Raw genomic sequence first — 20402 nt, forward strand, 5'->3', positions numbered from 1 at the left:
ATCCTAAATCAAGGCCTATGGCCCTACATTCTCTGCTATTGCCACATTATATATAGCCAGCCACTATTCCAAATGCAGCGCCCCACCCGCAGCTGCGAGCATACCTTTCCCAGGGAAGGAGCCACCAATCAGGTCATCACCCCAATGAACGTGAAACGGAATTAAATAGATTGTACTTACGTGAAAACAAAAAACAAAGTGGTGGATCCCACTAATAAGGCAGCTGCAGTGGAGACAGGGATGTATTTTGTAGGTTTAAACCTTTTTCCAGTGCTGCTGGGCATTCTGTAGGTTACACATCACTAGTCAGATCCCAAGAGAGAGGCACCAGGGGGGAGAGAGGGGCACTGACCGCACGATCCACGGAGGGAGAGGGAGAGACAGAGAGAGAGAGAGTGAATGGGGAGGGGGGAGAAACAGAGACAGACATGGAGAGAACAGCTGACCTGCTCGCACAGGAAATCCCACCCCACTCTGAGCCCAGCCCTCTGTGACTGAGTGGGGAGCAGCCGGCTTAAGGGTAGAGCTGCAGGATGGTTACTGTTATACTCAGAGTCTGTCATATCATTCCACACACAGGTCTCCTGAAGTGGCTGCAGCTCCTTATGCAGGTAGTTCCTTATTCACCTCTTATTCGTGCTGCAGATTCTTATTCAGAAAACCTTATTTTTAAGCATAAAATAAAGCTGGATCACTGATATTAACAGCATTTTAACACAAAAGGATGTTTCTTGTACACATTTTAATTATCTTTATCCTGGCCCAACGTGGGTTAGGGCTGTTTCACACACAACGCATTTGTCCATCCGGCAAAATACCAGACTTTTTATTATTGTTTAACTTCAGTAGAAGTGACAAATACTTAAGGTCTTTCAGGTGGCACGGACACGGCATGGTCGCCTTGTTACAGCCATGATAACCACTGACTACAGTAGGATGGCTGCCATGTCTCTTCACTGTTGCACCACACGGTGACAGCTCAAGCTGACCCAGCTATGGTGGTCATTCCGAGTTGTTCGCTCGGTAATTTTCTTCGCATCGCAGCGATTTTCCGCTAATTGCGCATGCGCAATGTTCGCACTGCGACTGCGCCAAGTAAATTTGCTATGAAGATTGATATTTTACTCGGCATTACGAGGTTTTTTCTTCGTTCTGGAGATCGGAGTGTAATTGACAGGAAGTGGGTGTTTCTGGGCGGAAACTGGCCATTTTATGGGAGTGTGTGAAAAAACGCTGCCGTTTCTGGGAAAAACGCGGGAGTGGCTGGAGAAACGGAGGGGGGTCTGGGCGAACGCTGGGTGTGTTTGTGACGTCAAACCAGGAACGACAAGCACTGAACTGATCGCACTGGAAGAGTAAGTCTCGAGCTACTCAGAAACTGCACAGAGAAGTCTTTTCGCAATATTGCGAATCTTTCGTTCACAATTTTGATAAGCTAAGATTCACTCCCAGTAGGCGGCGGCTTAGCGTGTGCAAAGCTGCTAAAAGCAGCTTGCGAGCGAACAACTCGGAATGACCACCTATAACATTACATACGACGCAAAACCGTTGCATGTGAAAGACACTGATTCATCACAAAAAATGGCCGCCGCCATCTTTTTCATCAGAGCGGCTGCGTGTGACGTCACAATAACACCCACGCCTTTTGCGTCACCATGCCGTTTCCATGCCACCGGCCCCGCAGCCCTCTGTCTCCGCCTTGGAAACTAAGCGTTCCCGCTCCCCCTCCTGCCCCACGAACGCCTCTGCCTGATTGACAGTTTGCAAATAGTGCGGGACGCCCGCCGTAAATGCGGGGGCATGCGCAGGACGGGCCCTGCGCATTCACCCACTGGGCGGACGCAGAAATTCTGGTTGTATCGCAATTTGCGATACAACCTGAATGAATTCCTTTATCATTTTGAATAAGAAGCTTTAGTTTTGCAAGAGTTAAACAGCGTTAGGACACAAATTTAGCAGTGGGAATCGACAAAAGGTGGTCATCTGCATATGGCCCACTTGTATTTTGCCTGGCCCAACAAGGTTTTGGGCATAAAAGTAAATGGCAGAGTGGGCACAGATTTTGGGTTGAAAAGTTTGATTAAGAAACTAGTTTTGCAAGGGTTAAATAGCGTTGGGCTGCAAATTTGACCGTGAGCGTCAACAGAAGGTGGTTATTTAAATGCGACATACCCATTTGTGTTTTTCCTGGCCCAACAAGATTGTGTATGCATTAAAGTGGGCACAGGTCTCAATTTGAATATTTTGAAAAAGTGACTGTAGTTTGGTAAGGATTAAATTTGAATGTGGGCATCAACATAAATGGTGGTCATTTACATTCAATTTGTTACCTGGGCCACAGGCACACACAGGTCTGCCCCGGTTACCCAGGGCATAGGTACGCAGGTCTCCTCCTGTTACCTGGGGCACAGGCACATACTAGTTTACTGCCCTTGTAACCCAGGTTCACAGGTCTCCTCCTGTTACCCGGGGCACAGGCACACAGTGGTCTACTGCCCTGGTTACCCAGGGCACAGGTATGCAGGTCTTCTCCTGTTACCTGTGGCACAGGCACACACTCGTCTACTACCCCAGTTACCCAGGGCACAGGTACGCAGGTCTCCACCTGTTACCTGGGGCACAGGCACACACTGGTCTACTACCGCAGTTACCCAGGGCACAGGTACGCAGGTCTCCTCCTGTTACCCGGGGCACAGGCACACAGTGGTCTACTGCCCTGGTTACCCAGGTTCACAGGTCTCCTCCTGTTACCTGGGGCATAGGCGCACACTTGTCTACTACCCCGGATACCCAGGGCACAGGTATGCAGGTCTTTTGCTGTTAGCCATAACCTCCAACAAGACCCATTCCATTAGGTACAAAATGCTCTTTTCCTGGACTTCCTTGCCAGTGGCAGTTGCAGAGGTGGTGCAGCAGCACAGTCCAAAACTCAAATAGGGAGATCACACCAACTGCCACCCCAAAGATTGCCCTCCGTGACTCACGGGCAGTGGGTGTAGCTCCCCTATTTGAGTTTTGGACTGTGCTGCAGCCCCATCTCTGCAACTGCCACTGGCAAGAAAGTCCAGGAACAGAGCATTTTGTACCTAATGAAATGGGTCATGTTGGAGGGTATGTGTTACTTGGGGCACAGGCAAACACACTGGTTTACTGCCCCAGTTGCGCAGGACACAGGTACGCAGGTCTCCTCCTGTTACCCGGGACACAGGCATACACTGGTCTCCTGCCCCGGTTACACAGGGGACAAGTACACAGGTCTCCTGTTACCTGGGTCACGGGCACACACTGGTCTACTGCCCCAGTTACCTAGGTTCACAGGGCTCCTGTTACCTGGGGCACAGGCACACACTGGTCTACTGCCCTGGTTACCCAGGACACAGGTACGCAGGTCTCCTCCTGTTACCTGGGGCACAGACGGACACTGGTCTACTGCCCTGGTTACCCAGGCACAGGTAAGCAGGGCACAGGCACACACTGGCTTACTGCCCCAGTTACCTGGGGAACAGGTACGCAGGTCTCTTCCTGTTACCTGGGGCACAGGCAAACACTGACTTTTTGGCTAAGATATAGTGTAGATATCAATGTACGTTGGTGGGATTAAAGGTGCGCCCAGTAGGTGATGGGTCGTCACCTGATCCTCTGGCCAATAGGACGGTGGCCTGAAGCCCAAAGTACTATGTGCCTCTGGTGTGTCCTGAGCCAGGGGTACCTGAACATGCACTGGTGTTGGGAGGCATCTATGTGCCAGTAAGGCACTATAGCACTGCAGTTTATTTTCCAGGCTGCACCATTTTTCCGTTGCCCTGGCCTGGCTAGGGCAATGATATTTTTTAATTTTGCCAGGGCTTATTTATTTATTCACTTTTGTGCATCCTTCACATCACCGTTTTGTTTTTTTGTGAGTGTGTCACGTTTGTGAGTGTTTGGTAAGACACGTATATGCAGCCCTCTCCCCTAGTTTCCTGAGAGTCTCTCACCAACGATTACATCTTCCAGGACAAAGCTTCGGCCAACTCTGGGGAGAAAGGGGGCAGCCCGAGCCATGAGGCGGAGGGAAACCTGAAGACCTTTGTTTCCTAAACGGTGTTTTGGCTGCGGGGCTCTGGGATTCAAGGGTTCCCTCCAAGCTTCAGCAAGGGGGGACCTGAAGAATCTCTTTTCCCCTCATTGGACTTTGTGGCTCTTAGGGAATGTGGAGTAACGTGGCCCTGCTACTTTTGGAGAGGGCCCAAAGACCCAACCTATTAGGGTTTGAAGTCACGTACCTCAGGCTTCAAGAAAAAATAAAAACCAAAACAGGTACATAAGTGTAATCATGTTACCTGGGGCACAGACAAACGCAGGACTCCTGCTTCTGTTAACACAGCACAGGCACACAGGGCCATTACTAGGCATATACCTTGTGGGCGGAGAACCACTGCAATCGCATCCACGCACCGCCACCAGCTGCAGTGCTGCCTGCCTTTGCGGCCCAACCCCTCCCAGCTACACTGTCTTCAGCATCGTCTCCTGGGAGAGACGTCATGCTGTGTACTGCCCCTTCCTACCCATGCTGGCATTCCCTTCCTTCCTACTGGATAGAGATAATGGTATAAGCCAGGGAGCCGGGAGAGAGGAGACATCCCAGTAGCAGCACCTCTGCCGCATATCCCTGAAACCCTCCATCTGGGACCCCATGCACTGCCCAGCTGAGTGCCTCACTTTCTTTCCATCTCATGTAGTGCCCTCTCCTGTGGAATCTGGACACTTTGCCAGCTGCCCATAACCCCTCAGAGGTCTTTGGGTGGAGCTGTGCTTCCCCTGGGGAAGGGTCAGTGCAAGGGTGACGGGAAAAGTGAGGAGGAAGCGGCAACTGTGATGGGGAAGGAGCCTCCGTGTGAACACTGCAGGGAGGCCTGGGTTTGCTTCTGCAGTGGCAGGCGGTATCTGGCTAGACAGGGCTGGGGCTAATGTCTTCTCTCTCAACGCATGAATCTGCTCCATCAGGGGCACCACACACCACAGCCATCAGTACGCACCCAGAAGGGTGCCATACAGTATGTAATGCACAGTATACATTGACCAATTCCTCACTTCCTCATATCCTGCAGCAGTGCAATGTTACCCAGGCCCCAGGGGCCACTTACCCACCCAGTGGTACAATGCAGTGTGTGTGCACTATCCCAGCTCAATGATTTCTGTCTTCCTGTCCCGAGGAGCTGGTGCGGCCCATGTAGTATCACAGCCACTCTGGAGAGATCTCAAACGTGCAGTTCATGCAAGACAGCCCAAGAATTTACAGGAACTGGAGGCTTTTTGCCAAGAAGAATGGGCAGTTTAACCATCTGAGAAAATAAAGAGCCTCATCCACAACTACCACAAAAGACTTCAAGCTGTCATTGATGTTAAAGCGGGCAATACACGGTATTAAGAAATAGGGTATGTAAACTTTTGATCAGGGTTATTTGGGTAGTTTCTGTTGTCATTATGATTTAAAAAGAGTAAACACAGTTGTTTGACAATAAATGGCATCACCCAACCACTAACCATGAGTGAAAAAAAAGTTTGTGAGTTATCATTCATATTCTCTGGCAAATGGCCAGAAAATCACAAATTCTGCTAGGGTATGTAAACTTATGAGCACAACTGTATATCCAGGGACACTGTGTCATATGCTGCAGAGGATTTATCCTCCCAGGATGATCCCATTCCATGTAATCAGGATAGAACTGGTTTAGCACAGATACCAGCAAGGGAACCAGAGTGGTTTTCCTCTATCAAATCTTGGATTTCTCAGATTTCTGACAGGGTTGCTAGTAATGAATCTGCAACCCAGGTATTACAGAGCTCTATGGCTGTATGGCCTGTTTCTGGTACCTCAGGACACCCCGCTATATACCTCCACAAACGTGCGCTTGTGCATGTCACACAAGAGGACACAGATACCGATTCTGACACTACAGATGGTGATGGATATGTGTTGCTGGGGTCCGCATCTCTTGCAAAGGGGGTGCAATTGTTGATAGAGGCTATCAGGGATGTGTTAAATGTTAATGATACCACACCTGAGCAGGTTGAATAGGCTTTTTTCACTGAAAATAAAAAAAGTCTCGCTAACCTTCCCTGCGTCAAAGGAGTTGAATGCTATATTTGAAAAAGCATGTGAAAACCTTGAGAAAAAGTTCCAGATCCCTAAAAGGGTCCAGGTGGCTTTTCCTTTCCCTGAGGAGGATAAGAAAAAGTGGGAAAACCCTCCGATTGTTGACACATCTGTGTCCAGACTCTCAAAGTAGGTGGTTTTGCCTGTTCCGGGATCTACCGCCTTAAAGGAGCCGGCAGATAGAAAGATTGATAACACGCTTAAATCAATGTACACTGCTTCTGGGGCCATATTACGTCCCACTATTGCTAGTGCATGGATTGTAAAAGCAATAGTGAAGTAGTCGGCTACCTTACTTGAGGATTTGGATACGATGGATAGGGATGACATTGCATTGTATTTACGCAACATACATGATTCTGCTGGTTTTATGGTAGAATCCATGAAAGACCTGGGTTCCATGGCTGCGGGAATTTCTGCCATGTCTGTTTCAGCTCATCGGGAACTATGGCTGCGCCAGTGGTCGGCCGACGCGGAATCCAGAAGGAGTGTGGAGTCACTACCCTATACAGGTCAGGCTCTCTTTGGGGAAGCTCTAGACGCATGAATATCCACCGCTACAGCGGGTAAGTCTCCGTTTCTTCCCTCAGCAGCACCTGCTCCGAAGAAATCCTTCTCTTCAGCTGCACCGCAGTCCTTTCGGCCTAACAAGCCTAGAAAGGCCAGAAAAAAAGCCTGTTTCGGTACGCCAAAGTCCTCCGCATGACGGTGGACTGCACGCCCCGGTGGTGGGGCCAGTGGGAGCGAGACTCAGATACTTAAGCCATGTCTGGGTATCGTTTGGCCTGGATCCCTGGGTGGTAGATATTGTGTTTCAGGGATACAGGCTGGAATTTCAAAGTCTCCCTCATCATCGCTTTTTCAAGTCGGGCTTACCACCTCTGTTGGAGGACAGCACTGTACTACAAGACGCTGTCCAAAAGCTGGTAGAGGCACAGGTCATTGTGCCAGTACCACCTCACCTTTTCGTGGTACCGAAACCTGATGGTTCAGTTAGGCCCATTCTGAACTTAAAATCATTGAACCCCTTTCTAAAGGAGTTCATCCGTGCATTCGCCTATTGGTTAAGATGGTGGCCTCTTACGAGGCTCTCCAGTACGGGAGGTTCCATGCTCGGACCTTCCAACTGGATCTCCTGGACAAGTGGTCGGGATCTCACCTCCACATGCACCAGAGAATTCGTCTGTCGCCAAAGGCCAGGATTTCACTCCTCTGGTGGCTCCAATTTCCTCACCTCCTGGAAGGCCGCAGGTTCGGGATTTAGGACTGGGTCCTTCTAACAACGGATGCTAGCCTCAGGGCCTGGAGAGCAGTCACTCTAGGAGTAACCTTCCAAGGACGGTGGTCAAGCCTAGAAGCCAGCCTGCCCATCAACATTCTGGAACTAAGAGCCGTCTACAACGGTCTTCTTCAGGTGGTCCCTCATCTGAGAAATTGGGCCATTCAAGTGCAGTCAGACAACGTAACAACAGTGGCTTACATAAGCCGTCAGAACGGAAAGAAGGGCAGAGCGGCAATGTCAGAGGTGACAAGAATACTCCTCTGGACAGAAAATAACGCATTGGCGCTGTCAGCCATCTTCGTTCCGGGAGTAGACAACTGGGAAGCAGACTTCCTCAGCAGACACGATCTCCATCCAGGAGAATGGGGACTCCATCCGGAGGTGTTCAAGGAAATAACAGATCTTTGGGGCTTACCCCAAATAGACATGATGTCCTCTCGTCTCAACAAGAAGCTTCGGCATTATTGTTCCAGGTTGAGGGACCCACAGGCAGTGGCAGTGGATGCCCTGATGTCTCCGTGGGTGTTCCAGTCAGTGTACTTGTTTCCACCACTCCCACTCATCCCAGGAATCCTAAAGCTCATAAGGAGAACAAGGGTTCAAGTGATCCTCATGGCCCCAGACTGGCCAAGAAGGGCTTGGTACGCAGACCTTCTGAATCTACTGCAAGAAGAGCCGAGGGCCTCTTCCTCTCCGGGAGGACCTGCTGCAGCAGGGGCCGTTCGCCTATCAAGACTTACCGCGGCTACGTTTGACGGCATGGAAGTTGAGTGCCTGATTCTTGCTCGGAAAGGGCATTCCTAAGAAGGTTATTCCTACCCACATACAGGCTAGGAAAGGGGTAACGTCTAAACATTACCATCGTATTTGGAAGAAATATATCTCTTGGTGTGAGTCCAAGAAGTTTCCTACGGTGGAGTTTCAACTGGGACATTTCCTCCTCTTCCTGCAAGCAGGAGTGGATATGGGTCTGCGGTTGGGATCTGTGAAGGTCCAGATTTCAGCCCTATCTATTCTCTGTCAGAAACAATTGGCTGCCCTCCCTGAGGTTCAGACCTTTTTGAAGGGAGTTCTTGTCCCTAGTTCTATACAGCAAGACAGTTCTGCATATCCAACCTCCCTTTGTATCACCTACGGCGCCTTGGGACCTTAACGTGGTGTTGCAGTTCCTCCAGTCGGATTGCTTTGAACCTCTACAGGAGGTAGAGCTCAAATTTCTTACATGGAAGGCGGTCACTTTCTTGGCCTTAGCTTCGGCTAGACATGTGTCCGAGCTGGGGGCTTTATCCTGTAAAAGCCCTTACTTGATCTTCCACGAAGATAGAGCTGAGCTCCGGACTCGTCAGCAGTTTCTTCCGAAGGTTGTGTCGGCATTTCATATCAACCAACTTATTGTGGTGCCAGTGGCTACTGACTCCTCAATTACTTCAAAGTCCTTGGATGTCGTAAGGGCTATGAAGATATATGTGAAGAGAACTTCTCCTCACAGAAATTCGGACTCTCTGTTTGTCCTAAGCAGACGATCTCTCGCTGGATCAGGTTCACTATCCAGCACGCTTATTCTAGGGCAGGAGTGCCGTGTCCAAAATCTGTTAAGGCCCACTCTACTCATAAGGTGGGGTGGATCTTCCTGGGCGGCTGCCCGGGGTGTCTCGGCAGTGCAACTTTGCCGAGCTGCAACTTAGTCTGGGTCGAACACGTTTGCAAAATTTTACAAGTTCGATACTTTGGCCGCTGATGATTTGAAGTTCAGTCAATCAGTTCTGCAGGAGCCTCCGTGCTCTCCCTCCCGTTCTAGGAGCTTTGGTACATCCCCATGGTACTAATGTGGACCCCAGCATTCTCTAGGATGTAAGAGAAAATAGGATTTTGGTACCTACCGGACTTTTCTCGTAGTCCGTAGAGGATGCTGGGCGCCCGCCCAGCGCTTCGTTTTCCTGCAAATGTTGGCCCTCATTCCGAGTTGTTCGCTCGCAAGGCGATTATAGCAGAGTTACACACGCTAAGCCGCCGCCTACTGGGAGTGAATCTAAACATCTTAAATGTGCGACCGATGTATTCGCAATATTGCGATCAAAACCGAGTTAGCAGTTTCTGAGTAACTCCAGACTTACTCTGCCTGTGCGATCAATTCAGTGCTTTTCGGTCCCGGCTGACGTCATAAACACACCCAGCGTTCGCCCAAGCACTCCCACCGTTTCTCCAGACACGCCTGCGTTTTTTCCGGAAACGGTAGCGTTTCCTGCCACACGCCCCTAAAACGCCGTACATCCGCCCAGTAACACCCATTTCCTGTCAATCACAATGCGTTCTCCGGAGCGACGAAAAAGCCGTGAGTAAAATTACTTTCTTCTTAGTAAAGTTACTTGACGCATGCGCAGTGCGAACATTACGCATGCGCACTAAGAGAATTCTCACTGCGATGCGATGAAAAATACCGAGCGAACAACTCGGAATGAGGGCCGTTATTTGGTTCAGTACAACTTTTAGTTGAGTACTGCATTGTTAGTTGGTAAGTAATGTTTCAGTTGTTGCTGAGTGGTTCAAGCTAGTTGACTTGACGTGCCTTGTATGTGTGAGCTGGTATGAATCTCACCACTATCTGTGTATAATCCTTCTCTCGAAGTATGTCGTCTCCTCGGGCACAGTTTCTAGACTGAGTCTGGTAGGAGGGGCATAGAGGGAGGAGCCAGCCCACACTCTCAAACTCTTAAAGTGCCAATGGCTCCTGCTGGACCCGTCTATACACCATGGTACTAATGTGGACACCAGCATCCTCTATGGGCTATGAGAAAAGGATTTACCGGTAGGTACCAAAATCCTATTTTCAAATACGGAAGGGGAGGGGGGCACAGAAATGTCTAGTTACTCCACTGACAGCACACACAGGTGTCCTGCCTCTGTTATCTGAGACACACACAGATTTTTTGCCTCTCAAGCAGGTCTCCTCTTCTTACCGGGGGCACGGGCATACATAGGTCTCCTTCCGCTGTTACCCGGGGCCCAGGCGCACACGTCTCCTGCAATGTAGCACAGGTACATTCAGGTCTTCTGTCTCTGTTACCCGGGGCACGCACAGGTGTCCTTCCTCTTTACACTGGGCACAGGCACATGCAGGTCTCTTGGCCCTGTAATCTGCGGCACAGGCACACACAGGTGTTCTGTTCTCTGTTACCCGGGCACAGGCACACACAGGTTTCCTCCTGTTACCTGGGGAACTGTTCACAATTCACATACTGGCCTCCTGCCTCTGTTATCTGGGATAGAGCCATACTTGCCTACTTTTGAAAAAGCATTTCAGGGAGATTGTGAAAGTAACACCTATCAGCACGGACGTGTACTGCTACATCTGAGAGGCGTGTCATAAAAATGACTTAACTCCTACTGTAAATGAGCCCCAAAGTTAGTAATAATAGGATTCTAATTACCTACCGGTAAATCCTTTTTCGTAGTCCGTAGAGGATGCTGGGGTCCACATTAGTACCATGGGGTATAGACGGGTCCCTTGGGAGCCATGGGCACTTTAAGAGTTTAATAGTGTGGGCTGGCTCCTGCCTCTATGCCCCTCTTACCAGACTCAGTCTATAAACTGTGCCCGAGGAGACGGACATACTTCAAGAGAAGAAAATACACAGATAGTGGTGAGATTCACACCAGCTCACGCATAACAACAGAAAATCAAGCAACCAGCTTGAAACAAATCAGCAACGGCTGAACAACAGTACTTAACCAAGTAACAATGTAGTACTCAAACAAGTAACAATGCAGTACTCCAGTACTGAACCAAGTAACAACTGCAGGAAAACGAAGTGCTGGGCGGAAGCCCAGCATCCTCTACGGACTACAAGAAAAAGATTTACCGTAGGTAATTAAAATCCTATTATCTCTTATGTCCTAGAGGATGCTGGGGTCCACATTAGTACCATGGGAATGTACCAAAGCTCCCAGTACGGGAGGGGGATTCACACCAAGAAACATACTTTTTCCAAATCTGATGGTAATGTTTTGACGTTACTCCTTTCCTAGCCTGTATCAGGGTAGGAATAACCTTGTTCGGAATTCCCTTCCGAGCTATTATCTGGCGTTCAACCTCCATGCCATCAAACATAGCCGTGGTAAGTCGTGGTAAGTCTTGATAGCGAACGGCCCTTGTTGTAGAAGGTCCTCTCGAAGAGGAAGAGGCCTCGGATCTTCCAGCAGTAACTCCAGAAGATCCGCATACCAAGCCCTACTTGGCCAGTCCGGAGCAATGAGGATCGTCTGAACTCTTGTTCTTTTAATTATCTTGAGAATCCTTGGGATGAGTGGAAGTGGAGGGAACACATACACTGACTTGAACACCCACGGAGTTAGCAGGGCGTCCACCGCCACTGCCTGTGGATCCCTCGACCTGGAACAATATCTCTGAAGCTTTTTGTTGAGGCGTGAGGCCATCATGTCTATTTGAGGTACGCCCCAAAGACATGTCACCTCTGCGAACCCCTCTGTTTCCACCCAGAGGATGATTCTTGTTACCTCTGACATTGCAGCTCTGCTCTTCGTTCCGCCTTGTCGGTTTATGTAGGCCACTGTTGTTTCATTGTCAGACTGAACCTGAATGGCCTGATCTTTAAGAAGATGTGCCGCTTGTAGAAGATCGTTGTACACGGCACTCAGTTATTGAATGTTTATCGGAAGGATGGATTCCAGATTTGACCACCTTCCTTGGAAGTTTTCCCCTTGGGTGACTGCCCCCCAACCTCTGAGACTTGCATCCGTGGTTAGGAGGATCCAATTCTGAATCCCGAACCTGCAGCCCTCTAGTAGATGAGAGGTTTGCAGCCACCAGAGGAGCGAGATTCTGGCCTTCGGTGACAGACGGATCCTCTGGTGCATGTGAAGATGAGATCCCGACCATTTGTCCAGGAGATCCAGTTGAAAAGACCGTGCTTGAAATCTTCCATACTGTAGAGCCTCGTAGTAGGCTACCATCTTCCTCAGAAGGCGAATGCACTGATTAATCAATATCAGGATGGCTTCAAGACATCCCGGACCATTGCTAGTATCACCAAAGCCTTCTCTTCCGGCAGAAATACCCTCTGAACTTCTGTGTTGAGGATCATCCCCAGGAAGGACAGCCTCCTTGACGGCTCCAAATTCGACTTTGGAAGGTTCAGGATCCATCCATGATCCTGGGGCAGTTGAGTTGAGAGAGCAATACTCTGTAACAGCTTTTCCCTGGAAGATGCTTTTATTAGTAGATCGTTCAGATAAGGAATTATGTTCACACCCTGCTTGCGGAGGAGAAGCATCATCTCCACCATTACCTTGGTGAACACTCTTGGTGCCGTGGAAAGGCCAAACGGCAGTGCCTGGAGCTGATAGTGACAGTCCAGCAGCGCAAATCTGAGATAAGCCTGGTGAGGCAGCCAGATTGGGATGTGAAGGTACGCATCATTGATATCCAGGGATACAAGAAATTCCCCTTCCTCCAGACCTGAGATCACCGCTTTCAGAGATTCCATCTTGAATTTGAATTCCCTCAAGTAGGGGTTCAATAACTTTAGGTTTAATATCGGACTTACCGGACCATCCGGTTTCGGCACCACAAACAGGTTTGAGTAATAACCCTTGTGTTTAGGAGAGGTGGAACTGGAACAATGACATTTGACTTAAGCAATTTTTGAATGGCTTCCTGTAGGACAACACTTCTGTCAGCCAAGCTGGCAAGCCTGATTTGAAGAATCTGTGAGGTGGAAGTTCTTGAAACTCCAGTCTGTACCCCTGGGTATCAATATCTTGTACCCACGAATCCAGGCATGAGGATGCCCAGACATGACTGAAGTTTCTTAGTCTTGCTCCCATTTGCCCAGTCTCCAGGCTGGGATGTCCACTGTCATGCCGAGGATTTTGAGGAAACAGAACCAGGTCTTTGTTCCTGGGAACCTGCTGGTGCAGGTTTTCGGAATTTCCCCCGACCACCTCTAAAGAAAGTGGAGGGGGATTTGGACTTTTTAAGTTTAGTGGTCCGAAAGGACTGCATCGCAGACGTAAGATATGATTTCCTAGTCGGTGGTGTAGCAGGGGGGAAAAAAGTTGACTTACCCGCAGTTGACGTGGAGATCCACACAGCTAGCACTTCCCCAACCAGAGCCTGACCTGTGAAGGGTAGGTTCTCCACACTCTTTTTGGATTCCGCATCCACAGACCATTGGCGCAGCCAGAGCCCCCTGCGTGCCGTGACAGCCATGGAAGTATCCCTCTCGTTCAGATGTCCAAGGTCTTTCATGGCTTCCACCATGAAACCTGCAGAATCCTGTATGTGACGTAAAAACAATTCAATGTCACTTCTATCCATAGAATCTAACTCCTCTAGTAAAGTGCCTGACCACTTTACTATGGCTTTAGAAATCCATGCACAAGCAATAGTGGGTCTTAAAGTTACACCATTTGCTGTGTATAAAGATTTGAGTGTAGTCTCAATCTTGCGGTCGGCCGGTTCTTTTAAAGCGGTGGACCCAGGGACAGGCAAAACCACTTTCTTAGACAAGCTAGAAACAGAAGTGTCTACTATCGGCGGGTTTTCCCACTTTTTCCTGTCTTCATCAGGGAAAGGAAAAGCAATGAGAACCCTTTTAGGGATCTGGGATTTTTTCTCTGGGTTTTCCCAGGAACTTTCAAACAATGCGTTCAGTTCCTTAGACGCAGGGAATGTAAGGGAGGATTTCTAATTGTCAGTAAAGTAAGCCTCCTCTACTTGCTCAGGTACCTTATCAGTAATGTGTAAAATGTCCCGAATAGCCTCAATCATGAGTTGCACCCCCTTAGCAAGGGATACCTCATCCCCCAGTATATCCCCCTCACCGTCTCCTGTATCAGAGTCAGTATCCATGTCAACTTGCATTAATTGGGCAAGAGCACGCTTTTTAGGATATATATCAGGGGTCTTGGATGAGGTGCAGAATACGACAAAACCTCTACAGATCTTTTCAAAACCTGTGTTTCAGTCTTATTATGAGCTATCCTAGATTAAATCTGGGATATCATTCCCTTAATAGAAGCCACCCATGGGGGTTCAGATTCAGAAGGGTGAGACTTTATATTGCATTCCTGAGTACATGGAATAGATTCCTCTGGAGAGGATACACACTGCAGCACAAGATACAGAATCTCTAGACTGTCAGACACAGTTTTCCCCAAAGTACCTTCAGAGAGACACAGAGTACAAGGAGCAAGCACACACAGCGCTCCAGTAGGCAGTTGTTATGATAAATGCCTGGCGCTGACTGACTAACCTTAATAGATTAAACAGTGAATAACACTGTCCTCCCCCCTTTCTATAACACCCTGGTACCACAGAAGATAACTGGAGTGAAGTGGAGGGCAGCGCTCCCTGTCAGTGTCTCTGTAGTGTGATCTGCAGGGAGAAAATGGCGCTGGTGAGTGCTGGATCCTCTCTGAGGAGAAGCCCTGCCCCCTGTAATGGCGTGTCTTCCCGCATTTATTATTTTATACTGGCCTGAGGTGTGCTTGTTGCTAAAAGTGAGATTTGCCCCTGTTAGCTCAGATGACCAGTGTTAGGGTATTGCGCTGGCCCAGGGCACCCCTCACAGCATCGCACAACTGTACCTCTGAGCCCTCCGGAGCACAGCATCAGCGCTGCGCTCCCACCCTTGTGCCGCCATTCCCGCCAGTGCCGCGTTTTCCGGGGTCCCTGCATCATACTGACCACCGCATCTTCTGGCTCTGCTAGGGGGTGGCGGCAATGCTGCGGGAGCGATCGGTCACCTCGGGGGCATGCAATCAACACCCTCAGGAGCTCAGTGTCCTGTCAGCGGAGATAGGAGCCATTAACCTCAAGGGTTGGATCCTACTCCCCCCCCCTAAGTCCCACAATGCAGGGAGGCTGTTGCCAGCAGTCTCCCTGTACCTAACATCTCTTAAAAAATAATAAAACTTGAAAAGCCCCTAGGAGCTCCCCTAGCTGTGACCAGCTCCACTGGACACATTTATAAACTGAGTCTGGTAGGAGGGGCAAATAGGGAGAAGCCAGCCCACACTATTAAACTCTTAAAGAACCCATGGCTCCCGAAGGACCCGTCTATACCCCATGGTACTAATGTGGACCCTAGCATCCTCTAGGACGTAAGAGAAATCTACTTATTGAAGAAAAGACACTGATATTTTTCAGGATTGGTATGTGTATTGTGTTTTACAAGAGGTTCCATATACTGTAAGGGGCCACGAGACACCTTACTTAAAATGCATGTAGCCATAGGGATCTGTGGCCCCACTGTATTAAGCCTTAAAAAGTGATAAGGCGGAGCACTTAAAGAGTGATAAAGTACCAGCCAATCAGCTTCCTAACTGAAATGTTACAGGATGTGTTTGAAAAACAACAGTTAGGAGATGATTTGTCGGTACTTTTTCACTTTTTAAGGCTTAATACATTTGGCCCATTGGGGCAGATGTATTACCCTGGAGAAGGGATAAGGAAGTGATAAAGCAGTGATAAGTAAAAGGTAATAACGCTCCAGCCAATCATTACGGATCTGAAAAATGACAGGAGCTGACTGGCTGGTGGGTTATCACCTTGCACTTATCACTGCTTTCTCACTTCTTTATCCCTTCTCCAAGCTTAATACAGCTGCACCACTGTGCCTTATAACCAATGCAGGGAAATGGCACTGTTGATCCCATTTAAATATATGTATATTTGATTTCTCTATCATCCATAGGGGACTCTGGAGTTCAGTACTATGGGGTATAGATGGGGTGATCAGGCGAGTCGGTACTTTCAATTTTTTTCAATGTGTGTGACTGGCGCCATCCCCCCCTTCCCCCTTCCCTATACCCCTCCCCAGACCAGTTTTAGATATGTGCCCGGTGGAGAGCTGGTCACTTCCTCTGGAGCTCCAGAGTTATTTTATTCTGTTCTTAATTTAACTAAATCTTCAACAGCCTGGCAGTTTGCCCCTGCCAGCCTGCTACGTGGGAGCTGCTGGAGGGACTCGGTTCCACCCTGCGGGGGTTTGGAGCCCGAGTCCTGACTGCAAGGGACATCAGTCCCTAGGTGTCTTACATCCAGCAGTTCACTGCTGACATGGAGCCCCAGCAGCCCGCCGCCACCGGCAGCATGGCTGAAGACTGGTATGTATAACCGGGAATCCCTGTTAGAGGGGCTCCCGAATCTACAGGGCGGCTATTTAACATGCAGAGAAAAGACACTGTCCTGCAGGGACGTGCAGTCAGGGGAGGCAGTGCCTCCCCTGTCATAATGATTAAAATAATAGAAAGAAGATACTTATGACACATATTCTGTGTCATAAGTATCTGCTTTAGCCTTAATATTATTTTAATCATTATTATCTTTATAAAAAAAATTGTTTTTAAAGTGTTTTGGAGGCACCTTTCTTGGTGCCTCCCGATGTCAGTGTGACAGGGCCGGAAGCGGGGGGCGGGGTCAGGCGTTGGACTGCAAAAACACATTGAAAAAAATCCCTGTAAGCGGCACCTAGTACAAGTGCCGCTTTGACAGGGGTGTGCTTTCAACCATATGAAAGCACGCCCCTGTCACTTAGTCAGAATCGATTGGTCAGTGGTTGATTCAGGAGGGGGGCACCAAGGAACATGCCCCGCCATCCCCGGCCGCCCGGCCCCCAGCCTATCCCGCAGCCCGTCCCCCTGTATAGTGACAGACCTGGTAGAGGGGGGTGCCGTCAGACCAGAGAAGTGTCTTCCCATTAGCCGGAGCCTACGCAGTGTCCGCACCACGGCTGACCACAGCAATGCGGAGCACCCGGCAGCAGTTCCCCGTACTGGGCAACTTGGAGGCCATCTACGTGGGACAGGAGCCGGAGCAGTGGAATTCCAGGGCGGTGGTGCCCCCTTCTCCCTCTCCACCTACTTCAAGCAGCACGGCCCGGGGGAGCATGAGGTGAGTGAGGCCTCTGCTGCCCCTGTGCCTCCACCCTTCTCAGTCCCCACACTTACATACCCACATACCCCAGCTTCCTGCCCTCACCCCCTCCATTCACAGACATGCTGCCAATCAGAGGGTTCTGCAGACCGTCGCCTCCCCCAAATCTGTAATGTGTAAATGGGGGCTCTACCTGCCGTACTGTGTAAAAAGGGGACAATGCCTGCCATACTGTGTAAAAGGGGACAATGCCTGCCATACTGTGCAAAAGTGGACAGTGCCTGCCGTACTGTGTAAAAAGGGGACAATGCCTGCCGTACTGTGTAAAAGGGGACAATGCCTGCCATACTGTGTAAAAAGGGACAATGCCTGCTGTACTCTGTAAAAAGAGACAATGCCTGCCGTACTGTGTAAAAAGAGGACAATGCCTGACGTACTGTGTGAAAAGGGGACAATACCTGCAGTACTGTGTAAAAGGGGGACAATACCTGCCGTACTGTGTGAAAAGGGGACAATACCTGCAGTACTGTATAAAAGGGGGACAATGCCTGCCGTACTGTGTAAAAAGGGGACAATGCCTGCCGTACTGTGTAAAAAGGGGACAATACCTGCCATACTGTGTAAAAAGGGGACAATGCCTGCCGTACTGTGTGAAAGGGGACAATGCCTGCCGTACTGTGTAAAAAGGGGACAATGCCTGCCGTACTGTGTAAGAAGGGACAATGCCTGCCGTACTGTGTAAAAAGGGGACAATGCCTGCCGTACTGTGTAAAAGGGGACAATGCCTGCCGTACTGTGTAAAAAGGGGACAATACCTGCCGTACTGTGTAAAAAGGGGACAATACCTGCCGTACTGTGTAAAAAGTGGACAATACCTGCCGTACTGTGTAAAAAGGGACAATGCCTGCCGTGCTGCGTAAAAAGGGGACAATGCCTGCCGTGCTGTGTAAAAAGGGACAATGCCTGCCGTACTGTGTAAAAAGGGGACAATGCCTGCCGTACTGTGTGAAAGGGGACAATGCCTGCCGTACTGTGTAAAAAGGGGACAATGCCTGCCGTACTGTGTAAAAAGGGGATAATGCCTGCCGTACTGTGTAAAAAGGGACAATGCCTGCCGTGCTGCTTAAAAGAGGACAATGCCTGCCGTACTGTGTAAAAGGGGACAATGCCTGCCGTACTGTGTAAAAGGGGACAATGCCTGCCGTACTGTGTAAAAGGGACAATGCCTGCTGTACTGTGTAAAAAGGGACAATGCCTGCTGTACTGTGTAAAAGGGGACAATGCCTGCCGTCCAGTGTAAAAAGGAGACAATGCCTGCCGTACTGTGTAAAAAGGGGACAATGCCTGCCGTACTGTGTAAAAAGGGGACAATGCCTGCCGTACTGTGTAAAAAGGGACAATGCCTGCCGTACTGTGTAAAAAGGGGACAATGCCTGCCGTCCTGTGTAAAAAGGGACAATACCTGCCGTACTGTGTAGAAAGGGGACAATACCTGCCGTACTGTGTGTAAAAAGGGGACAATACCTGCCGTACTGTGTAAAAAGGGGACAATACCTGCCGTACTGTGTAAAAAGGGGACAATACCTGCCGTACTGTGTAAAAAGGGACAATGCCTGCCGTACTGTGTAAAAAGGGGACAATTCCTGCCGTACTGTGTAAAAGGGGACAATGCCTGCCGTACTGTGTAAAAAGGGGACAATGCCTGCCGTACTGTGTAAAAAGGGGACAATGCCTGCCGTACTGTGTAAAATGGGACAATGCCTGCCGTACTGTGTAAAAAGGGGACAATACCTGCCGTACTGTGTAAAAGGGGACAATGCCTGCCGTACTGTGTAAAAAGGGGACAATGCCTGCCGTACTGTGTAAAAAGGGACAATGCCTGGCGTACTGTGTAAAAAGGGGACAATGCCTGCCGTACTGTGTAAAAAGGGGACAATGCCTGCCGTACTGTGTAAAAAGGGACAATGCCTGCCGTACTGTGTAAAAAGGGGACAATGTCTGCCGTACTGTGTAAAAAGGGGACAATGCCTGCCGTCCCGTGTAAAAAGGGGACAATGTCTGGCGTACTGTGTTAAAAAGGGGACAATACCTGCCGTACTGTGTAAAAAGGGGACAATACCTGCCGTACTGTGTAAAAAGGTACAATGCCTTCCGTGCTGTTTAAAAAGGGACAATGCCTGCCGTGCTGTGTAAAAAGGGGACAATGCCTGCCGTGCTGTGTAAAAAGGGACAATGCCTGCCGTGCTGTGTAAAAAGGGACAATGCCTGCCGTACTGTGTAAAAAGGGGACAATGCCTGCCGTACTGTGTAAAAAGGGGACAATACCTGCCGTACTGTGTAAAAAGGGGACAATACCTGCCGTACTGTGTAAAAAGGTACAATGCTTGCCGTGCTGTGTAAAAAGGGACAATGGCCCTCTGTTAGGGTCTCCTGCTCTGTGCTGCCATGTCGTCATGGCAACCGGGAGACAAGTGCTAGCGGAGTAACCTGAGCGTAGCTGATACTCCGGTTCGGGTCTTTTGCTGTGTGGTGGTTACAGGCTCTGTGCACGGCAGGGGATCCGGTGCTGGTTTTTGTGCTCACAGTCTGTGAGGTCTGAGTGGGGCGTGGACAGCACCTGCTATATAAACCCTCTTCTCAGGTTAGGCAGATGCTGCTGAATCTTTGTTGGTTAGTCAGTTCCTGAAAGCTAGCTAGTACTGTGTAAACTTTGTATTTGTTTGTTGCTTACTGCAAATAGGCCTTGGGATTTGGTATTACACTCTGCCAATCCAGACCTAGCAGTAAGACTGGAGTCAGTCGTTTAACCTGCTGGGGTTCTTTTGCTACTCTGTGAACCTAGCAAGTTTGCGGCTGTATTCTCAGACTTGCCTGCCAAAATCCTTTCTCACTGTGCAAGGTGTTCAGGTGTCAGTTTAGTGGCAGTAAGCTGAACCAGTGCACTGCAAGTGAGGACTAGGATTGTGGAGACTCTCCTTGTGTCTATTATTCCATCTCTGACCAAGGAGTTTACTGCCACACCCGTTGGTAACCCTTTAGGGTTTTGCTGTTGCCCTTAGCAACAGCATTTCGGGATCTCTACG

The 20402-nt window shown here is 49.4% G+C and overlaps 1 protein-coding gene and 1 long non-coding RNA gene across 3 annotated transcripts in view; one reads left to right on the top strand and one right to left on the bottom strand.

The window, feature by feature from the left end:
- ZDHHC8 (zinc finger DHHC-type palmitoyltransferase 8) overlaps nt 1-515 on the bottom strand; it is a 138292-nt gene extending 137777 nt beyond the window's left edge. Inside the window, exon 1 of one of the 2 annotated variants that reach the window (XM_063964715.1) lies at nt 447-515. Coding sequence is in view for 1 of the 2 variants with exons in the window: in XM_063964714.1 (XP_063820784.1) it covers nt 181-284 (104 nt within the window). In the remaining variant the exon portion in view is untranslated. Of the gene's footprint in view, nt 1-180 lie in introns of both variants that reach the window. The other variant, XM_063964714.1, reaches the window with a different exon arrangement.
- LOC135069858 (uncharacterized) overlaps nt 393-20402 on the top strand; it is a 95716-nt gene continuing 75706 nt past the window's right edge. The window contains exon 1 of the long non-coding RNA XR_010256044.1: nt 393-611. This is a non-coding gene — a long non-coding RNA (uncharacterized LOC135069858). The remainder of the gene's footprint in view (nt 612-20402) is intronic.

The sequence above is a fragment of the Pseudophryne corroboree genome, chromosome 1 (assembly GCF_028390025.1).
Source record: "Pseudophryne corroboree isolate aPseCor3 chromosome 1, aPseCor3.hap2, whole genome shotgun sequence".
Classification (NCBI taxonomy): domain Eukaryota; kingdom Metazoa; phylum Chordata; class Amphibia; order Anura; family Myobatrachidae; genus Pseudophryne; species Pseudophryne corroboree.